Raw genomic sequence first — 23,931 nt, 5'->3', positions numbered from 1 at the left:
GACCCCAAACAATAATGCATTTCAAGAGCCTAAAATCTGTAGTTTCTTGTTCACTCATGCCTGTGAGTAACACATTGCAGTATTCGTTTTTGACGCTGCTCAGTATCTGTCAGATGCCTGTCTATTGCCTGCATGCTGTTGGCAGTCAAAAGTGCCCTCAATAAAGTTTAAGAGAATTTCAGTTTTCGGTGGAATCACTTCACAGGCCCATGTCAACTTCATACCCTTCTCCATCCTTGACAACAGTCAGGAGCCGATGACAACAGCCTTCTGGCATTTTATCCAGAAAGCTGTAAAGGAAGGGAGATAAACTGAGATGCTTCTGAAGTGTGTCTACACACTTTCTAGGAAGATGGTGAGTGCTGGAAGCTGTTCTTCTCCAGTTAATAATTTGGGAGTTTTCATACAACTGACTTGTGGCTTTATGAAACTGTTAGCATGATGCTGGTAACAGCTAGAAAATGCTTCAATGCCTCATCAACATTTTTGCAGCAGTGTTTTATAGCTCCCCTTTTCAGATGTTGATTATATTGCCTTTTTTAGAGTTGTTTTTTATTACATTCTGTGATAATTTAGTATCATCATGATGTTTCTGTTTTCAGGTGCTGACTATGAAGGTGTCAGTGCAGGCTGTAGCGGTCTGGGGGAAAATAGCTCCTTCTCACAGCATCACTGCTGTTATGATTACAGATGACCAGCAGACTATAGTTACAGGAAGTCAAGAAGGACAAATATGTCTCTGGGATCTTTCATCAGAATTAAAGGTTTGTGTCTGCTATGCTGCAGTGTGCCAAATAGGCAGCTTGGAGCTTCATGTTTTATTATAAACAATGGGATTATCCAGGCTTGCTCTTACTTAGATTAAATTTTAAAGCTAGTGATATTTATTATAGGAAATTTGTGAAACAAAGAGCTGCAATGCCTAAGCAACCAGTTATTTCCAGACTTCGGAAAAAAATTTCATAGATTATCATGACCTGTGGGTTATCATTTGACTTTGTGTGCTGTAGTGACAGCAGGCAAATGTACACTTTACAAGACAGGAATCATGATAATTGTGGTTTTGTTTTGTCTGTTAATCAGTTTCTGAGCATGGTCTGTCCTTTAAGGAAAAACAAACCAACCAACCAAAAACCACAAAGCAAACAAACAAAACACACACAAATACCCCAACAGACATTTATATAACCAGGGCTCATTACCAGGTTAACAATGGAAAAAAATGTAGAAAGATGGTAGGTATGATGAAATATATACTTATGTTTTGGTATAATTAAGCTGCAGACACCCTGGCATGTTATTGCTGTTGGTTTGGCTATCATAGAATCAGCTGTTTCATATTTATTTTTCCTGAGTATGGAACAGAGTAAAGGAATTCCTATATTTTATTTTTATTCTGCACTCCTACAACTGTGATTCTTGGTTTTTAATTTTTTTATTTGGCTGCCCCATTTGTGCTCAAATATAGCTTGAACTTTTTGTTTGCAATTCTGTAGGGCTACCCTTTTCCATTAAGATCTTTGCATGCAGTGAAGTTAATCAAAGGGATTACTTAAATTCATTGTATGAAATGCATGCTTATGAGCTTTGCTATATCAATATCCTGCTTCATGATGCCATTTTTGCTGCATGCTGTAGAGTGGAGGCCAGAGATTTTCTGCACATATGTTTCTAACATTTGATGCTTCATAAATTCCTCAGAAGGTGTAATTTTTAGATTATTGTGAATACAAAGACTCTACTTTATGCAAACTAAGTGATCCATCCACATCTCTGTACATTCCAGAAATGTGATCAAAGAACCTGAGAATATAAAGCAAGGTATTCACTACAAATAGTGTTCTTTTGCTTTTAGATGTCATTAGTTTATACATAAAACAATGTTTAAGTTAAACCATTGTATTTTTCTTCTAGATTTCATCTAAAGAAATTCTCTTTGGCCATACTGCTTCTGTAACTTGCTTGGCAAAAGCAAGAGAATTTGAGAAACAGCCATGTGTAGTAAGTGCTACTGAAAATGGGTAGGTAACTGGTTTCACTTATTTCTTAAACGTGACATGTATGGCAGGTATAGGTTAGTTTCTGTGTTTGGCAGGTTTTTAATCCACTACTTCTGTGATATGAAAAGGATATCTTGTACGGAATAGTCAAGCTAAGAGCTCATCTCTTAATGTTTTCCACCCTATCTTTTTGGAAATAGAGTAAGAAACAAACAAGGGCTTTGCTATAAATACACCATACAGAGAGATGTTCTCATCCTAAAGGTTCTGACTCTGAAGGATCACCAAGCTTGCTTGGAATGCGAACAAGTATAACTGAATAGTCTTCTGGCCCCTTTATATGTTCACTGTTAGCAAATTACAGCTGACTTATCTGTATTACATAAGGGCAAAGCATCCATCACTGATCCCTAGAAAGTTGCAACATGAAGCTAAGATAATCACCAATAGGAAGCCTCATCTTCAGAAGATGTAGTGTGTTGAACTGCATTTCCTGGCTTCTGAATCATTCACTTCTGCCGTTTTCAAACTTCTGTCTCCTTCTATTGAAGATGATACTCTCTCCCGGTCCTACTTCAGAATCTTTGAAGCATTTGTATGACTAACTTATCTCAGAAGAATGAGCATTGAACGGGGGGGTTTTGTACTTTTTATATGGAAATCTATAAATTAGTCCTTAATGAGTCAGAAGTTCTCACTGGTGCCCTGTGCATGCATACAGCATATGCTGTAGGACAGGTTTATCAATGTGGTGTCACTCCATGTTAGTATACTCAGTAAATTAAATGCAACATGCAGGGGCTGAAGTAGTGTTCTGATCTCATTTGTGAAGGTTTGCACCTATGTATCACAGTAATGTAACTAATTGTTACTCTGATAGAATAAAAGGAGAAACTAACTGCTTTGAAATGTGAGGGCCTGGGAATAGTGGTGGACAAGTTCATGATTAGCCTGCTACGTACCCTTGTGGCTGAGAAGGCCAATGGCATCCTGTGGTGCATTAAGAAGAGTGTGGCCAGCAGGTCAAGGGAGGTTCTCCTCACCCTCTGCTTTATGATGGTGAGGCTACACATAGAGTATTATGTCCAGTTCTAGGCTCTCCCATTCAAGAAGGACAGGGAACTATTGGAGAGAGTCCAGCAGAGTGCCATAAAGGTGATTAGGGCACTGGAGCATCTCTTTCTTGCAAGGGGAGGCTCAGAGACTGGGACTCATTAGCCTGGAAAAAAAGGCTGCATGTAAATATCTAAAGGATGGAGATCATGAGGACTGGCTGGACTCTTTTCAGTGGTGGCTGGTGACAGGACAAAGGGCAGTGGGTACAAACACAGGAGGTTTCATTTGAACTCAAGGAAAAACTTCTTTACTTCAAGGGTGACAGAGCAGTGGAACAGACTTCCCAGAGGTTGTGGAGTCTCCTTCTCTGGAGACTTTCACAATTTGTGTGGACAGACATGCTCCTGTGCAACCTGATCTAAGCACACCTGTGTTAGCAGAGGGATTAGACTAGATGATCTCCAGAGGTCCCTTCCAACCCTGTGATTCTGTGGATAACCTAACAGAATGCTTACTCTGTTACAATTTTTTGTGGATTACCAACTCTGACACTGTGCTGCAGGTGTATAGCCTTTGCTTCTCTCTCATCAGAAAAATAAAAAGTAATATTTTTAGATTGTTCTAAAATGAGAAAGTGTGTAGATTAAAATGCAGATCACTTAATAGTATTTCTGATGCAATAAAACATTTCCCCCCAATGTGTTTTTTAAAGCCTGGTTCAGAAAATGTGTGAATATAATTTCAGAAATCATAAAATGATTGTTTCAACTGTGGAAATAACATGTGCTGTTTAAATAAAATCAAAAGGCATCAAGTTTGATGCTCACTTGCTGAATTATGCTAACATATCTCAGCCTCATTTGTGCCACCTGGTTTGAACTGTTGTACTCTAGTTCCATATGATGTTGAGCAATACCTAAATGGCTAATCTATCTTTATGAAACATGAACCTTCAATGTAATTAAGCACACCTCGAACACTGTGCAGACCTTTAGGTTGTCAGAAGAGGCAGGTACCTGGATAAAGTAACAGATTTCAGGCATAGCCTCATGGTGGCACTGTTTCTTCTTAACAGAACTTGCATTTTCTTTCAAGAGCTGAAGTCTGATGCGGCAGAAGATGCATTCTGTTTTTCAAAACGTGTGGTTTAAGTTCAGTGAAATAAATCATTTTCAGGAGGATGTCGTTCCAACGACAGATAGTTACAGTGATGTGTTGATGAGCTGTAATGGCAGTATACCTACAATTTGTTGTAGACCGGAGTTGGCCTTAAAGTCAGGTTTGTTGTGAGGCAGTAGGGTGCAATTACCACTACCCCCACCCCCACCCCCCCCCCCAAAAAAAAAAGAAAAGAAAAAAAAAAAAAGGCCAAACCAGATAGTGTATGTTATCCCCTCCTAATGACCACAACGTTTTCTTACCCAGTAATCTAACAAAAACCCACATAGATGACCATACCACGCTTAAAACGCTAAAGAAAAACTTGGTGGCACAAAATTATTCCAGCCAATTGAGTAGAAATGACAGAGAATAATATGAAGTTATCTTTGGCAGGGAGATGTGTGTTTGGAATGTCACTAGTGGACAATGCATTGAGAACACAAAGCTTCCTTATAGGCATACAGCAATCTATGTAAGTATAGCAACTTTTCATGGAATAGCTCTTTTTATTACAAGAGGAATTTTGCTGAGTTAACATATTTTTCATTTTAAATATGTAACTCATAGCATATTTAATAGGAGAAAATAACCTGTTGCAATATAAGTAGTTTTATGTTATTTTTCCTTTTTTGACTTCCCTCTAAGAAAATAAGGCTTTGATGTTCCTTTGAACTCCCTAATCAAACGAATTGATTCTTTTTAGGTTACAACTGTCTGGAATGCAGTCTCGATTAATTTATTGTAAAGTTTGGGCACCAAGTAGCAAAATGAAACTGTCTTTATCTTTACTATCCTCCTGTGTTAAAATTGCATGGAAACTTCAAGCTTAATGTTGGCTTTTGATGATATACTTAAGTACAAGCAACCTAGCTGAACATTGTAAGACAGTCTGATGAAGACCTTATTTTTAAACATTTGAAAGATTTTGACGTTCAACTGCTGACCTCCAAAAGACTGCTCTGCCCTGTTTCCAAAAATACCCTTTCATTCATTGCAGAACTTGGTATAGATCACTTATTTTGGGAAACCAAATTGCTTTAAATATTGCTTCAGGTAATTTTAAGTGTCGTCTTTGAACTGTATCCAGTACACTAAGCATCTAGGTGTTGGATTGTGAGGGTGTTTGAAATACCTGTGTGTATGTGATTGAGAAGCCCCTATGTATGGATTTGATTCAGAGAGATAGCTCGTTTCTTAGTATATTAGAAGAGCTCAGGGCTCCTAGGTTAATTAACAGCTGTTTTTCTTCAAGGAAAGTCTAGGGTCGAACAAAGCCTCCAAATGATTGAAATCTGAGACCTCTTGTGACTCAAACTGTGGCCAAATTCAGAATGCAAGTGTTTTAAAGCTTCCAGAGGAAACAATTTTTCATGATGAATGCAAGCACAGTTCTTAATGAGAAAGGGAAAAGGAGAAAAAATTGCTATATTACCAAATAAAAATTATAGAAGAATAACTTTTAAAATGTTTTTACATATATGCACACACATACACACACATTGCTTGTTCAGAATTTATTTTAGTTGTGTATATGTTTAAAGCATATATTCTGTTTGCATATATATGTCTTTATACACAAACCGATACTTTAATTATAAGGTAGCAGAGGTGTGGCATGATCTCCTTTGTGATAGTGCTTAACTACATTTTAATAAAGTTGTGGAAGAATTCTGCAGAGAAGTGGGGGGATCAGGCCTAGCTGATTATCTGACAATCTGTACTTTTCTTTTTCTTCATTCATACCCTTCAAAGAGGAAAAGCAAATAGTAGATACTTTTAGAAAATTACTGCTTCTTCTCTATTAGTAGAAGTGAGCTAGACCTAAATTTGGCTTAAGAAAATTATTTTTCTTCTGTAACTTTGGCAAGACAGCTAAAAGAAAATAGGAGCATCTAACAGGAAGACATCTAATGGGAGAAGGAACAGATGTTGCTAGAAGGAAAAACTGTTCAAAAAATGCAACCTTCAGATATTTATAATAGATTGCTTTTTGTGTGTGTGAATGTTTCTTGTGGGTTGTTTTGTTGTGGTGGTGGATTTTTTTTTTCCATTGTTGTACAATAAATAATTACTTGTGGCATAAAATTGTTGCTTTCTTTTTAGTTGCAGTAGGCTTTAATTAAACTACTAGCTTATTTGGTCCAGTAGGTTTCTTTTGTTCAGCTTAGATGATTCAGCTATAAATAGCAGATGTCAAATAGTGCAAACTGAATATTTGCCATTTGAAATGAAATTGAACATCAGGGTCAACTCTTAATCATTTGTGGATCTTGACCAGGATAGGATTTTCTCAGAGGACTGACTATACAAATCTTCCAGTTCAAGCCTAATTTAAGTGTAACAATAATTACAAAATGTTCTTACTGCTGCATTTCTACCTCTGGTTATTCATAATATCTGTGGTATTATATAATATAATTGTTTCCATATTTCATTTAGTTAACCAATAGACCAAGAATTATTATTTAAGCAGAACCAAGTATACAGAGAACCTGTCAAAAATAAGGCACAACTTTGTGGAGCCATCTGGTATTTTCCTGATTACATGATTTTTCCCTTTAAGGATAATATTTACCTGTAAATTGAATTTGAGTTGGCTCTCTGTGTATGTACAGCAGTTAGATGTACAATTACAGATAGACATTACACAAAATGCAAATGTGTTTGCATGTAGAAAACACCCAAGAAAAAAGAAGCCTTCACAGTTCCTCTGCACCATCATCTCTGTTCCATAGGACTTTGCTGTGTCAGTTTTTTCTTTCATTACATCACTGAGAAAGGGTGAACCTTCTGAACACTAGGGCATTTAGCATTTAAATAAAGAATATGTTGTGAAGTGAAAATATTGTTATGAAAAAAATATTTGAATTTTCTGCCTTTTCACATGATTTTTCTTCATGCTTATGAACCTTTGCATAACTGGAGCTCTATCAGATGTTTGGAGAGAGATGAAGCTTCTCAGAGAAATATTTCCCAAAATGTTTAGTGATTTATAATGAAAATTAATGCCTTGATCACTTAAAAAAATCCTAATAGCTGGGCAGGACAGATACTTTTCCCACTACAAAGCACTTCTTACTAAGCTCTATGCCTGTATTAAAGTGTTACAAATGTATGCAAAATACTTGCATCACTTGCAAAATTGTGTATGGTCTCACATATGCAGTAGGTGTTGATTATAATCAAAGTATGACATGCTTAACGTGCAAAATAGGTCTGCACATTTGTGTAGCTCTGTATGCTGACTCTCTTCTTTCCACCTCTACAGTATTACCATTGTTCATTCCGAATGACAGGTGAAGGCTGGCTTCTTTGTTGTGGAGAATATCAAGATGTTCTTATAATTGATGCTAAGACTTTGGATGTTATTCACACTTTATTGTCATCTCAGTCTCCTGATTGGATAAATTGTATGTGTATTGTACACTCTGCAAGAATTCAAGGTATACATTATAGATGTATTTATCTAGGCCACTTAAATGGTAAGAAAATATTTCTGTATAAATAGTATACCCCTACTAGATTTAGTATCTAATTATGTTTTACAGTGCTTTTATGTACAAGATATTAACATTTCCTTGGCAACACCTAAGAAGCTGTTGTGTTTAATATGTTTCTAAAGAGAAAAAGAGCAGCCTCTACAGTGGTTGTAAGCAACTCATTTCCTGGCTCTAAGTACAAATTAATTTTGTAATGTTATGGAAACTGTGGGCATAAAACCACTGTTCTGTGATTTCTGTTGAAATAGATCTGATTGTACAAAATAATTCACTAGCTGCCTGCCCTGCTTCTGTTTCTGTATGCCAATTATCTATTTTTATGTAAAATTAATATTTCATCTTAACAGTGTCCTGCAGAATCCATGTTTTAGTGCTGTATAGTACACCAGTGTCTATGCCATGATTGTCTTTTGGTTTCAAGTTGACTATCTCACTGTTAACTTTTCACAGAAGACTCATTGGTTGCAGTGTCTGTAGCTGGAGTTCTGAAAGTGTGGGACCTATCTTCATCTTTAAATAGCATACAGGTCAGTTTGTGTAAGGTGTGAACCAGTGACATGAATGTAATAATCTCAGGTAAAATATACATTGAAGCAGAATCCAGAATATTTTTAAGCCGTATGTACTAAACACAATGATGAATTTCATCATGAAGTTCTGAGAACACAACCTCATATCACTATTAAAAGTTAGTTGGACCCTTGGACACCTCTTGCCTTTAAGTGCAGTGTTTTTCACCTAGGCTTCTTACTTTCCATATTCCATGATGTTGAAGCTGTAATGCTTCCCTGCCGTCCTGAAAATGTCACTCTGTTCTTTGAACCCCTTCACTCTGTCCTTAAAAGTCTTCCAAATCAACCTTTGTATGCTCCCTCTTCACCCTTGTTACTTTCTTCAAAATGGACCTTTAAACTGTTTTCATCTGGCTGCCTTCCACAATGCTGTCTTCACTTGGAAAAGACTCTTGTGTTGAATGCCTGGTTTCTCCATCTTCAAACTTGCTTATTCTGTGCAACTTCTCTGTGTTTAGTAATCTTAGCAGCTGTCACTTGATATGCACAGTGTTAGAACTGGAACACAATGTTTTGTGTTTGAATTAAACTCAGAGCTGGCTTCATGAAGAGACTTCAGTATTGCATCAAGTACTATGAATCATCAACATAAGTGGCCAAATGTCAACTGTCTTCTCTGATTTTCTGCAGTACATCACTTTGCTTGACAAACTGCAGAGCTTGCAGCAGCACTACTTATTAATGAGTAGAATCAGGCCCTTCAGGAGAATCTGTCAAGTTTGATACCCTGTTGGTGTTTTTTCGATAGTTTTGGTTTATATGCAGTGTTTTTGGAAGGTTGATTTCAACATTCCTGTAGCAAAAAATACTGTCACTGTAGACATTCTGTAACAACTGTTTACAGACATCAGAGAAGCATGTACAGTGCCATCTTTTTACAGCCCAGGACTCTCTGGTGAAGGGAGGAGTTAGTAATGATCCAGTTACCATATTACAGTATGGTAATAAATATTGTTGGATTTAATAAGAATTAACTGGAGTTTCAAGGTGTAATGAGAGAATGGTTTACAGTTTGATACTGGTTAAATTGGTTTCCATTTGATTCCATGGCCAGCATAGCCCTTTCTTGGCTGATAACTTTCAAAACAGAAAGCATTACATTTTCAGTGATTCATTGAATGACCTGTAAAAATTATTCCAATATATTAGTTTTGAGCCTGATGGCCTTGATCTGATATTTACAAAGGGTGAAAGTATGTTGTTTTGTTTTGTGGTACTTTTTTTTTAAGCCACCCATCCATTCAGTAGTACAAAACTAAGAGAATTAATTACTTTTCCATGACTTTTTAGAGGTGTTAAGGTCAAAAAAGACATGACAGCACCATATGTCCCAGACTGTCCTGGGTGCAACAAGGATGAGTGGAAAAGTAGAATATCCATCATCCATTCTGAAACTAATATTGTCAGTTTATAGGTGGTTGTAGCTATTTTTGACAGAAGAATACTTAGCATCTGCTGTAATGAATATCTGTTATGTATCACAGTGACACGTCTTTAGTCCTTCTCCATATTCATTATCACTTCTTTAAGTGAGATCGAGGTCTGAGCCATACAGGATGTCTTCTGTTCACATAGTACTTCTGAACCCTAATGTTTTCCTATTTCACTTTTGATTAAGAATTGCATGTTGCTTTGCATTTTGAAAATGTACATTAAAAAGTTATTTTCCATGGTTTGTTTCTACCCTGAAAGTAGAAATTCATATATCTAGAATAAATCTTACTGCTTTTTCCCTCTGCTGTAAAGGAGAGACAAAGTGTGTGTGAGAAGGAATCGAAATCTCTGGGCTGCATAAATTGCCAAGCAGTACGATTTTGCACTTACACAGAAAGACTCCTTCTAGTTGTGTCTTCCACATGTTGGCAGGTACGTTATTGAGCATTGTACTTTAGAATTTTATCAATGACTTTGAAAAGCTAATGTGATTTTTTACATGCAGATACTTGGTTTTTCTATTCTGCTTGTTTTTAATGAAAAAGTGCTCACTAAATTGTCAGATACACTAGTGTACTGTATCCTTTCGTTGTTTATATTGACTGCCTAACTGAAATGAAGTATTTTTTAATGAGTGTATTTCTGCTTTAAAAGTCTAACATTAAATTGGCTGAGTAGAAAGGGGATTACATGAAGTCAGTTTTAGAGCATTGGGTGTATTCTAGTTCCCTCCACAGTGCATTTCAAAAGGAGACAAAGATGCACAAAAACTGCTTAAGTATGAGAGAAGTAATCACATTTGGCAAGTCCTTGCTAACCAAGGGCCTTTGTTCCATCAGGGCTAATAGCCTGGGTTCCACTAATAGAAGCCAGCAAAACTGAAGACTGAATATCACTTTTTCTAGTAGCTATTAGAGAACAGATGCTTCCTGAAGCTATTGAAACTTATTTTAAATTTTAGTTGAACTGAACTTTATTGTAAAAGTTCTGTATTTCTTTTACCCAGTGTTATGTCATTTCTCTTAAAATAATCCTGAGCTGTTAGTGCAACACAGTTACCTGATCCAAGCACTGTTGCTTGGGGGCGAGGGGCAGTTTCACGTACACCTGAGCTGACTTTGAATACTACAGCTGCAGGGTAGCCTTGCTTTTTTCTTGGGCTATTTAAAATTCTGTACAAAAACAATTATAATGAAATTCCACATCTAGAACAGACAGGATTTTCATGGAAAAATCTGGGTAACATGCATTGTTTGCTATTAATATCTATTATGTTTTTCTATAAGTTGCACATTTCATACAATATTTCCATTGTGCACTTGAATGCTAATGTTTTAGTACTCAGTGAAGTATATACAAGTAATTTTGGATTTTCAGCTTCTGTGTTTCAATAAATAAATGTACAAACTTTAAAAAGACGATGATTTTACCCCTTAATTAGAATGGTATGTGGTATGTACAGGAGGAAAGATTCACGTGTCTATTTAAAGTGGTTCTTTAACTCACTTCTATAGTAATGAAAATATGGTACAAATTAGCTAGAAATTAGGTACAGGTAATTAAAAAAAAAATGTCATTTTGAAATCTGTTTCCTCACACTGCTACAATAAATTATAAAAATGTGTGGCTGTGAATACTCTCTCCATGAGGAATGTGAACAAGCAGACAATATCCTATGTTACTGTACTGGTATCCTGTTTTGACTTAAAATGGAAAGGTTGTAGGAAACAAACAAATATCATTTTTTGCCAAGTCTAGAAATGGAAGTGAGGAAAATTCTTACAAGCAAAACAGATTGTTGTGCTTGGGTGTTTTTTTTATTTCAATTAAGAAAAATTCTATTAAGATGTGCTGTGATTATGCCAGCAGATAAGTTTTTAAAGAATACAGACAGAAGCATTTATAGTGTCTATCTGTCTTCAATATTGAGCTAAAATCATTACCCACCTCTTTAGAAAATGAATAGTCCACTAAGTGTTAATTATGAATGCAAGGCAAAACAAAGTAAATCCCATCCAAAATCACCTAATCTAACAGAAGGATCCACTGTTGTGGGTTTTTTTAATTGTCAGTATCTTTATTTTTGCAATATAAGGTTCTGATTCTGGGTTTGCAGTAGTTTAATAGTATGAAAATAGCTTTGGTCTTAAAAGAGGTAGTCGAACTACAGTCAAGTTAACATTCAACTTACTGATCCATTACTCCAAACCAGCTTGAATTAAAATGAATGTACCAATTCCTCTTTTTTCTTTTTTTTCCTTTCCCCTGAGCTTAGGTCTATGATTATTGTGATTTCTCCTTGCTTTGTACTGAGTTTTGTAAAAGTGGTCAGTTCTTTGCTGGTGGAGAAGTACTAGCAGCTTACAGACTTATCATCTGGACAGAAGATGGCCACAGTTACATCTACCAGCTGCTAAACAGGTGGGCTCAGATGGGAAATTCACACAAAAAGTTCAGGTACAAGATGAACTTTGGAAGGTTTATTATGGAAAATCTCTGCATGTTGCAAATGATCAAAAACCAGAACAAAACCACTTTGGCACTCAAAGATTTACCCTGAGTTTGACAGCCCTAAGTCTTTGTTTGACACAGCAGGGGACATAGGAATAAGATTAGTCATGTAGAACTTGGGCAGCTGGTGCTATGATTTCAAAAAGTCGCTTGTAATTACTTATTCGGTAACTTTTAATTGAACTTGTGAATCTCGGACACTACTGTTCTGCTTTCTGAAAATATGACTTCCCAAAGCTTTTAATTCTTTCTTCGTTTCCAAATTACACAGTGGACTTTCTAAAAGCATGTATCCTGCTGATGGGAAGGTGCTGAGAGAGACTGTTTATCCTCATTTACTGTGCTTTACTACTGTGAAGGAAAATAAGGTAAATTCACAGATGTTTACCATAAGCTTCAAAAGTTCATTCATTATATGATTGCAATTACTTGAATGATTGCTTTAAAATGTTGAATACATCAACAGATTTAACTGCTCTGTGAACACAATGATTAAGACTTATTCCTTTAAAATTTTTTACTTACAAACTTGGAGATGCTCATAGCCTGGTTTTTATCTTAAGTTTTGGCAATATTTACTTTTTCACAGGGACAAAAAGCTTCTTCCCCCCCTTCCCCCCCTGCTCTAGGTTGGCTAATTGAAGTGGTTTGGTTTTGTTTTATTTTCCCTAAATTTTGGCAAAAAAGGGAGGTTTTTTGTTGTGTTTTTTTTTTTTTTTAATTAAGTGTAGTGTAAACTAGCTTTAGAAGCTTTTACTTTAAATCTAAAATTAAAAAAGAAACAAAAAACACCCCTCAAACAAATCACACCCCAAACCAACCCCCCCAAACAATAAAAACACCAACACATGCAAAACATAAAGTTGCTTAGCTCTTGTTTTACTTAAAAAACTAAAAGGCATGTTTCAGTTTAGCTATATACATGTGTTGGTTGCCACGTGTATGAGGTTGAACCTGTGATGGTTTATCCAGAGCACCGTTGTCCTGAGCCTGCAGAGGCACAATCACATGCCTAACTTTTGTACGCTGTGAGGAGACGGACATTACTCACGATGCATAATCAGACACGTGTGACTGTTCAGAACCATGGTCTCTGCCTGAGGAAGGTTAAGAAAGGAGGAATCCAAAAAAGTAGGTGAATCCATACAGTTCTAACTGAGAAGTCAGGTTTAACAGAGCATGTCACACCAATCTGAAATTTAAAAGTTGCTACTTAGAATAGTTCAAGTGGATTCAGTCATGCTGGAAAACTTGCCTCTTGGCTCACTTCTGGAGTAGTGCTTTGTGATCACAAAGAAATAGGTAAGGAAAACTAGTTAATTCTAATTAATTTCCTACTTTTTAAAATCAGGAAGTATTGGTGAAGAAAAATGTATGGTAAGGGTGCTTAATTTGGCAAAAACTGAACTAAAACAAGTCTAACATTTTTTTTTCTGTGTAGCGTTGGTCCTGATTTTGTTGCTAAATCTTAGTGCTAATGCTTTTTATGAAATGGAAATTGCTGAAAGATGTGGATTTAATTCCTGCCTGCAGTTGCATTAGCTTAGGTATTTGCATTAAGAGCTCAAGCAGATCCTTAAGCAATTTCTGAAGATATGCAAGGGAGACATATTTGTACCTGACTAGAAGCACTGTCAAATATGTACCTATGTGAGATTCTTTATGTTCTCTTTTCTTTCTATTGACAATTATAGGCTCTTAGAAAGCGTTTTTGTTCCGTACTCTTGGCAACCCTGACAGATTTATTTTTCAGTTGAAGGGCAATAGCATAAGCCATTCAGCTTTTCCCCCAAAAGCTGTGATCTGAAATCAGATAGGATAACTGCTGAAGGATGCTAAAAGGTCAGATATACTGAAGGAAAAGAAATAGCCAGAAGACATGGCTTGGCAAATAGGGTTGCAGTCATGGTAGGAGGCTGTCATATTTCCTTCCCCCAAAACACATGCAATTTCTAAATAATGTCATCTGCCTTTTTCTAATATTCCATTTTTGATATTTACTTTACTACCTGGGGAAACAAATTACAGCAAATTTGTGAGACAACAGGTCTGCCTGTTACCTCTTTTGGTCTCCACTCTTAGATTATAAGCAACTGCATCATGATGTAGTTTGGTTTAATGTAGAGTTGCCCCCAAACTTCAATGTTATAAATAAAATGTGTCCAACATATGAGGATGTTATTAAAATGTCTTGAAGGAGCAAACAGTCAAGTTGTGTCTATATTATCTAAGTAAAGGTGATGTGTGGGTCAAAATAGCTTGTGTTCAAGACCTTTCTATCCCCACTATCAACAGTATAGGGTGTGCTTTTGGGGGTTTTTGGTGTGGAGTTTTTTGCATGCTCCTGCACACATCTCACAGTTTTTCTTCATGCCAAAAAGCCTTACTTGGTGTTTCAAGACAGGCCCACAGCAAAACTGAAAGTCTTCACTTATAAACTACATGGCTGTTGTAAGCATATTAATGCAGACATATGTGGGGATTCCTAATTTTCAGGAATTTTGCAAGAGTTTGAACAACATCTCACCCAATTTTGATAGTGATACTTGAGAATGAAGTTATGTAATAACTAAACAAGGTGTTCCTGGCAAGTCACCAGTAGATTACCACATAATTTGATTGTTAGTGATGTGGTGATGCAGAATTTTTTAGTGTTATACCTACAGGCATAGAAAACCTTGTAGACCTCTAGTCTTCATGAAAGAATAGAAACATGGTGTTTGTGTGAGAGAAATATACTGCAATAAGTTTTAGTGTTGAATAGACGAAACTAGGTAAAGGTCAATAATTCCGTTTATACCTCTCTAATATGTAACTTTTCCCAGCTGATGGAATGGTGGTGTTATAGACCGCAACTTATCTACATAAAAGCTCTCTTTCTTTTCTTTACTTCTAGTAATTTAAGCTGTCATGATTGAAGCTTTACTGAACCTATTTTGCTGTGAAGATTAGTGGTGTTTCACAGCATTTTTTTCTGCCTGGTCTTTGTGCTTATTCTGGCCTCTTTTTTTTTTCTTTTTTTTTTTTTTTTTACGTACTGGTGATACTGTTGATGGGCTCTCCATTTAGAGAGACTAAACCTAGAGACTCCTCCCATTCTGCTTTTCCATATAGGATGTAGGCTTAGCCAAGGGTACTGGCAAAGCGGATGTGATCTTAGAGAGGCTTGCACCATGCAGAGTGACCTGGTCTGAGTGGAGCTTAATGACTTGTGAGGGTTCAGTCATTTTTTGTTCTTGATTCCCACAGCTTGTGACATGAAAAAAAGGCAAGCAAGCAATCAGCCAGCAACTTTTCATTTACAATTATTATTATATATCAGCTTTTAAATATCAGAATATTGATTAACTGTTATTTTTGCCAGAGTTTTCCTTTTGTCATGGGCTTCATGAATGAAAGAAAGGAGCCTTTCTATAAGGTTCTTTTTTCTGGTGAAGCTTCAGGAAGGATCACTTTGTGGCATGTTCCTGATGTCCCTGTGTCAACACTTGATGGTTCACCAAAAGGTTTGGCAATTCTGTGTCCTTTGATACTGTCTTAAAGTCAATTTGCATGAAAATATTTTCACATTAGAAAGTGATTCTTAGTCAGTCATTGTGTGATGCTTGTCTGTAGTTAAAAGGAACAAGACACAAAGATGAGCGTCTAGAAATTCTTCATGGAACTAAAAATATAAATGTTCCTCTTTCTTTACCATCTGCCCTTAAATGCTTCACTGCCAAATGTCATGATAATTTGCTTAATCCTGCTTATGTTTGTTCATAGGGAGGTATAAAAGAAAGGATTCAGATTGAGTGTCAGAGTAGCAAGTGCTGAGTTTTCATCCCTAGACTACGAAGAGATAAGCTAGGAAATGTGACAAAGGGATGAAATGTATATTTAATTTTCTTTGGAATTTTATTGTTATGAATAAAAAATAAAAATTCCTAACTCTTTCTCCCCATCCTTTAGAGATCCCAATTACATCAACGTGGACTCTTCAGGATAATTTTGATAAACAACATTCAATGTCAGAGGACATTATTGATCATTTTTGTGCATCTGAAGATAGAAGTGCGGTTGTCAGTTCCTCTCTGTACATACCCAGTCTCAATAAACTCGTATGTGGATGTGAAAATGGCAACATTTTAGTAACAGTAGGTTTAAAAGCTGCAAGAACAAGACTTTTAGAAAACATACCTTTGCTGAAAGGTAAGTTTGAACAATTTTGTTCAAATTCATCTCAATCAAGCACAGAAGACTGCATACTTCTGTCAGCCCCTCCAGTGATCCCTGTGAAAATTCTCTGAAAAATCTGGGTAATGGTCAGGCATTGAGTGAGGAAAATTGAAGATTATGATGCTCTTTCTCCCTTTGTAGCTGATCTATCTGATCACAGCACAGTACTAACAAGGTGCTTTGCACTGTTAGGAGTCCTGGAATGGCTCTGGGGATGGAGTGACCTGGAAGGGACATATGTGGGATGACATGATATGGGCAGTAGTATTCTTCCTCTAAAAGGTCATCCTTCACTGAAGGAATTAAAAGGATGGATCTCAGCAAATGAAACTCAGAGTGCAAACCTTTGTCCTCTCTTTAGAGAACATGTCCAAAATTCTTTGGTTCCATGTAAAGGATTGTTGTATTTGGCCTTTTGACTCTCCAGGGTGTTAACAAATGTGCTGTGAAATATGGAAGGCCTATTCTTAAAAAAAATCAGAAATAATTTATGTACTATCTTGTTTCAGACAATCTACCTTACAAGGTTCTGAATGGTCATAGTAGCAGAGTCACTTGTTTACTTTACCCACATGATAAATCAGTAAGATTTGATCCAAGCTGGCTGCTGTCAGGTGGCCAGGATTCTGTTGTGATCTGCTGGGATATGTTTACTGGAGTCATCTTACACCAATTTAGTCTGCAGTCTGGTCCAGTGACAGAGCTCTTACGATTTCCAGAAAACTACAGAGTAAGTAAAAGCATAATAAATGATGTCTCAAAACCCCCATCTCTACGTACATGTGTGTTTGTGTCTATATAGGAGAGAGAAAAAACCAAAACAACAACAAAAAACCCAAACAGCAAAAAAACCACCACACAACTGGCAATACATTTATCCTGTGGCACTTCACCCTTAATTTGCATTCACTTAATTATCTTGTTTGAAGTTTGCTATTAATTTAAGTGAGGTGGCAGTCAGTCTGTTCTCCAAAGTAACAAGCCATAGCACAAAAGGAAGACTTAGCAGAATCGGATCCATACAAAGTGAAATGAAATTGTATTCAGGCTTTTGTTAGAAATCCATTCCCCTTGGCTTTTGTGTTGTAAGACCTGACATAATTTTATATCACATGAACAACAGTTTGGTTTAAAGTAATGTTTACTACTTTCTCTTTTAGGGCAACTGCAACTGTGTATTTGGTTATCTAATCGCTGCTGTGATATCCTAAATATTGTGAATAGTATTTCAGAAGTTTTTATTTATTATAAATGAAAAAAAATAGAGTAGATTGTATGTTTTCCTGGTGGGAGATTGGTTGTATGTCTAGCCTGTTAAAAAAAAAAAAAAAAAAAAACAAATTGGAGGTGCAGGCTGAAATGAAACATAATTTTCTAAAAAGACATCCAGTTGGAAGAGACCTCAAAGATCATCCAGTCCAACCCGTGACCCAGCACTGAAGGGTCAACACTAAACCATGTCCCTACACACCAGCATGTGCTTGTACATCTCCAGGCACAGTGACTCCACCATTGCACTGAGCAGATCATTCCAACATTGGATAACCCTTTCAGTGAGGAAGTATTTGCTAACATCCAGCCTGAGACCCCCCTGGTGCAGCTTGTAACCATTTTCTCTACTCCTGTTACTTGACACCAAGGAGAAGAAGCTGGCCCCCTCACTGGACAACTTTTACCAGGCTTATTAAAATGCCAGGACTGTGGTTACAACTGTTGAAACTGAAGTTCTTTCTGTTTTGCAGGTAAAAGACCACAGCATAGTGTGCTGTGTGTGCAGTGATCACTCAGTGGCAATTCTACACCTTCAGAGGAGAGTATGTCTCTTACATGCCAGAAAGCATCTTTTTCCTGTGAAGAAGATAAAATTTGACCCTGTTGAAAATCTGCTGATTGTTAGATGTGAAGATGACTCAGTTTATATTTGGGAAATTGAAACAGGTAATAAGACAGGGATGTTTTTTTTCCACCTCATTTTCTTTAAGTTTTGTTTGTCTGTCTTATACAAACCATTGTCTTATACAAGGCAAAAGCAGAATTACCAGCACATCAAAAAATATTTTAAATCTCTAATGTATATGAACAAGTAAGAAACAAAAATTTATATAACTCAAGGTATGTCCCTAATAAAATACAATAGCTTAAGTCACATCAGACAGATTATTAGCTGACATTGCACTGAATTTGAGTATTTCAGGAAGCTCTAAACGATATGTAAAGTTTCAAGAATGCAGTTTTCACTACTGGCATTCAAGTTGGCAGATGAAGTTTTGCTTTCTTCATCAAAATTGTAATCTAAGAAAACTTTTGTGTTAATCAGTAATCATAGTGGAGGATAATTGTGAAGCTTGCAGTTGTGTGGTCGAGAAAGCTATCACTGTGTGTTTCAGGTTAAACTGTAGATTACCATGTGCTTTTAAGAGCATGCTGCTGATTCACAGGGGTAATAAATGCAGTTACTTAAACTTTGAGAGACAGAACTCTTGGAAGCTGTACTGGTATTAGCATTACAGTGCAGTGTTTCCATGTGATTCAGAGCTCTCTGCCCTCAGAGGAGGGAATTGCATAATGAGTCTACAACTGCTGAAATACACAGTATATTAATACTGTATCAGAACAGTTTTACTAATGTAATACTGAGATCACAATTTACAAGTTACTACAATCCACTGTCTAGGCAGCCTGCTTTGGACAAAAGCATCCATTGTTTTAAAGGATGAAATATCTGTGTTTAATGAAGGACTTGGCAAATGCAGTAAAGTGCAACTTACAAGCCTGTTGTGTGTTGTAAGCTATTTAATATCATTAAGTTGGCATAGGAAATGCCTCCTGGTCTCTATTTTTTTTCCCAAATGTACTAAATTGATGCTTTTAATAATAAGATTTACAATAAAATTAAATGTAACTAACAGTCATAGCCTTTTTTTTCCACCCAACAGCTACTCAGAAACACGTAGCTCTCTTATAAAGTTCTCATATTTTTTTCGTTGTTTTCTGATATTTAAAAGTTCTTTTTTATTTAAAAACAGCAATAAAACTTGAGAAGGTGTGACTCTAGGAGAATGTTAGATTGCATATACTGTTGTACTTATTTTTCTTGGCTGTCTTGGTGTTGCTGATTGTTTTGCATAGACTTTAAGCTTTAGTTGCACCATTGAGAAAATTGTCAAAAGTAAACACTAGATCTTTAATCTGTTACCCTGCTTTTATTCATTTCCAGCAGAGATTTGAATTCTGTTTTCTGGTAAATATGTAATATCCTTCTTATATGTGTTCTGCTATTTACATAGGTGCAGTATATTACACTTTCCAGTGCATTTTCTCCACTAAGGAGCATGTGTTTTAATCGTCTGCTCAATTCTCTGTCTGGAAGATTTGTGCAACTAAGAAGGGGGATTACGTTTTGCTCTTGAGACAAACATATTGTCATCATCTTTTCTTTCTTTCTTTCCTTCCTTTTTTTTTTTGTAAGATAAGTGTGAATTTCTAGCCTCTTACTTTTTCAGCTGTTCAGTTTTCTTATATCTTCAGATTTCTGGGGCTGAATAAATGATTTTTAAATAATAGTTCACTCTGTAATATTTATGCTTTTGGCTGTTGATTTGAAGTCATCTATGTAGGCCTGAGAAAAGACAGTTCCATGCGTGGTGTTAGAGAAGGCCCAGTCAACACTGCTCAGAAAAGTATCTTGCAGGTTTAAATGGTACTTAATACAGTGAATGCATCAGAATTAATTTGACAGTGGGTATACTTTTACTTTTGTCCCCACTGTATGGTACAATGAGGTTCTTCCTTAGTGTAATAATGAAAAGAAAGGAAATAAACACACACCCACCCCCCATACACCCCCATGCTTACAAACCTTCCTCCCCCAAAATGCAAATTGGTACATTCAGCAATATAAGAGATAATAGTTTCTATCACCAAACAATACTCCCCAAAGCATCCCAGAAGTTAAGGGTATGGAGTATGAATTACATCTTAGGTGCACATTTTTATTTAATACAGGTAGACAACTTCATCCTACAGTACAGAGATTTCTTTGTAAGTCAGATTTAATATCATTGGACTGTAATGATACTATAGAGACAAAAATAAGAGTATATATTAACTGTCCTTCAGCTGTAAAAATGCTATTTCAGAATTAAAGAGGAAGTAAAACTGATTGTGCTGCTCATGAGTATAATGTATTCAGAAAGGGTGCAGAGGGTTGAAAGTGTGTTTTTTAAATTGCCATTTCTGTATCTTTTATTGCTAGTATCATGCAAGAATGAGAGTTCAAGTGACCACCTCTTGAAAGGCAAGAAAGAATGACGTTATTTGCATTAGAAATTAACAGACTAATTTTTTCTTGGTCTTGTTATACACTGATAGCAGGATGCCATCTGATGTGAATACCTGGAAAAGCCTACTAAGGCGTAGTGAAGTTGGTTTAACATTAAATTATATCTGTATTGCAGGAGAACATGAGAGGTCATGGCACTGATCCTTGAAATTGGCCTGACCTAGATCAAGAGCTATGTAGATACTTCAGTGCCACTCAGGCAAAGCCTTGTTCAGATGTATGGGAGAGATGTGTGCAGCATTGCAGACAAACGTCTGCAGAAACGCAGTAGCCTTTCATTACGGTTGTCATGTTGGCCAACAAAAAGGCAACCCTGCATAGTACCACTTGTATATACCTGTGAGCATCTTCCCTGATTTGCATAAGATACAGCCTAAGTACTAGCCGCATGCTTGGATTCCATTACAGAAATGGACATAAAGTTTTTATTGTTGCTCCAGAAAGAAACCGTTCATTTTTCTTCCAATTATGCAATTAGCTTCACAACTCAGGCTTTGCCTCTTTAAGTGCAAGTCAGTGAAGGACCTGCTTTTGTGTCAGACTCGTATATCTCTGTTTACAGTTAAAAAATCTGAACAGTACTACTGTACTAGAGTTAATGGATAACTGGGAAAACAGCCAGTCTGTTTATAATTTCAGGCTGTGGTTTAAGGAATTTCCATGAATATTTCAATATTTATTTTGTAGAGTCAGCAATAACTGTCTCGAATTTCACAGGTGACTTCAGTAAAGTTTAGGAGCATGTAATACCTTTGGATGTCTTTCAGTCATACCAGTTCAGCTCCAAAATGGGCATTCCACAAGGAAATTAAGAGGATGACCTCTTGAGCAGGTGAAAGACTTAATTATGCATAACAATATTCCAATTTCCTATGACAGAGGCTGACATGCATTCAGAAGATTTAAAAATATTTAAGTTGTCTTTTAGGAGGTTTTATAGACTTTATAGGTTGGGAGAAATACTGACTAAGGTTAAAATCTAAGCAGGTAAGACTACACGTACAACTTGTAACCTCTCTTCATGAGGTTGCCAAATAACACTTATTTTATGTGGCCAATGCAAAGTTGCCTGAGTAAAATGTGCTGCCTGTGTTCCAAATAAATAAGCATTTTGGCACAGTTTATGCTGAAATGTGTTAAATACCAGGAGTATAGCTGGCCTCATATGAAAAGTACCTTATCTAACATGAGACTTCAATACTTAAGACTTCTTCCTGGTTTTTGTTGAGTTTGTAATGAGCAACAGGAAATCAGTAAAATTCTGTAGCTCTTCCCCACTGACTGCAAGGGGGAGTCTAAAGAAGCTAATTGCCTTCTGTTATTACAAGTTGCGTAAGAAAAATTGAGTCCCATCCTTTTAATTCTTTGGTTTACAGAACAAAGTAAAATTATTCTAAGTTTAAATGTTGTTATTGCTTATGTACGTGGATAGTGATAAAGAAAAGGGTAGTTCATAGCTTCTGTATTATCTGTATAGTTTAATGTATTTTGTCTAAATTTTAGTACATGGATAAGGCAATGTCCCATTACAGTGGACTGTCTTTCCATGACAATAAATATTGATCTAATAATACATTTGGAATATTAATAGAGCATGTGTACAGGATGTTTTCCAAACTTGTGTGCTAGAAGACAAATACGAAAATCAATAAGAAATTATATTCTAATTAAAGTGCAGAATATTTCTTCCAATAGCCACCACTTGAAATCCACTTCAGTAAGGAAATTAGCTGTTATCTGTATTGCTTTTACATTTTCCCAAGCAGCTGGTATCTTTGCTTTTTATGAAAAGGTAAATATCAGCATGATGTAGTAATAAAAGGATCAGTGTTTTCTTTCTTGTTGTATACAGCACATGGCTTTCTGTCTACTGAGCCACATTAGAAATGTGCGTTGAGAGTGAGGAAAGAATGAGTAGACTCTACTACCTTTGAGCAAGGAAGATAGCTCTTTAATCTTGATTTGTCAGTTTAATATGAATTTATTCCTTGAAGTTCATGCTTGCAGAATGAATGCTCTACTAATTTCCTGTTACTTTCTCTTTCCTTGCAAGTCTTGTTCTGATTTACTGTCTTATGACATGCTTAGTGTGATTTTAAAAGTAGAGTAACATAATTTAAGACTGTTCAGTTGTTATAATAATATGCATTTAACTTCACAATGGCTTCATATTATTTTTCATATTCACCCAGGGAATGCACATCTTCAGCATTTTCCTAGCCCAAACACAGGAAAAAAAATTGAAACATCCTGAAGAGTATTTCTGCTGAGGTCAGATCACCTGTATAGTCAAAATTGAGTGTATACTCACAATCCTTACTAGAAAAGGTCAAAATCATCAATAAATAAGTTTGGATTTGTGTAGTTAACCATGCTTCTGGAAGATTGTGTCCAGTTAAGTAATTCAGAAATAGTTTGAGTATAGTGCCTGTACACTATATTCAAGTACAGATATGGCTCCCGCATTCATAGTATTAATGTTACCGGTATCCCATGTGATCAGAGGAGTCTATCCAAAATGCGGAAAACCTTTTCCTTTGATCATTTTTAGAAGACAAAGAAGGTTGCTGCTGCATGTTAGTTTAGTAGCACCATTGTAGCTTTTCACTACTAGCATAGAGACGGGCACCAGCTTGGTCTCTAGTCAGGTCATGTGAATACAGCAATGAGCTTCATTATCATCTTCAACTGATGATAAAACATAAATCTTTAAAAAAACAAAAAAGTACCTGTCCAAGGCTGAGTTTGAATCTGCTGCTATTCATACAATCCTGTCTCATGCCAGCTCCAAAATGGAAGTGCTGGCTGGAGCAAAGTATTATGGGGCTTGATGTTCAAATTGCAACGTGAGAGGCTTCCTATTCTGGTTGCTGCTTTTGGGTTCTGGGTTTTGCACGCTGGCACTCTTTTGCTGCAGGGATGGTGGTGATATGGGTGGGAGCCGGGTAGCACACTGGTTTTGGTTTTCTGCTTTATGCTGGTTTTGTGTTTTGGGATTGTTGCTGGTTTTGTGGTGTGGGTTTTGTTTGTTTTTTTTCCCTTGCATTTCCTGCACTTTTTCTGCAAGTAGGCTAAGCTAAGGTAATTGTGCACTTGGATTATGTTGTTTTATCTCAAACTCTTATCTCAACTCTTTA

General features: G+C 36.4%; 1 protein-coding gene across 1 annotated transcript in view; it reads left to right on the top strand.

Annotated features, from left to right (window-relative positions):
* WDR72 (WD repeat domain 72) overlaps positions 1-23,931 on the top strand; it is a 110,176-nt gene that overhangs the window by 8,279 nt on the left and 77,966 nt on the right. The window contains exons 2-13 of the mRNA XM_068143866.1: positions 603-764; positions 1,915-2,021; positions 4,611-4,689; positions 7,486-7,660; positions 8,168-8,244; positions 10,036-10,155; positions 11,999-12,144; positions 12,506-12,602; positions 15,599-15,740; positions 16,186-16,425; positions 16,962-17,182; positions 18,195-18,390. Coding sequence (XP_067999967.1) covers positions 612-764; positions 1,915-2,021; positions 4,611-4,689; positions 7,486-7,660; positions 8,168-8,244; positions 10,036-10,155; positions 11,999-12,144; positions 12,506-12,602; positions 15,599-15,740; positions 16,186-16,425; positions 16,962-17,182; positions 18,195-18,390 — 1,753 coding nt within the window. The 5' untranslated portion in view covers positions 603-611. The remainder of the gene's footprint in view (positions 1-602; positions 765-1,914; positions 2,022-4,610; positions 4,690-7,485; positions 7,661-8,167; positions 8,245-10,035; positions 10,156-11,998; positions 12,145-12,505; positions 12,603-15,598; positions 15,741-16,185; positions 16,426-16,961; positions 17,183-18,194; positions 18,391-23,931) is intronic.

This window comes from Melanerpes formicivorus, unplaced genomic scaffold (assembly GCF_026170545.1).
Source record: "Melanerpes formicivorus ecotype bairdi unplaced genomic scaffold, bMelFor1.0.p_v2 SCAF_10, whole genome shotgun sequence".
Classification (NCBI taxonomy): Eukaryota; Metazoa; Chordata; class Aves; order Piciformes; family Picidae; genus Melanerpes; species Melanerpes formicivorus.
Note: the sequence above shows the minus strand (reverse complement) of the source record. Positions and strands in the feature narration are given on the sequence as shown.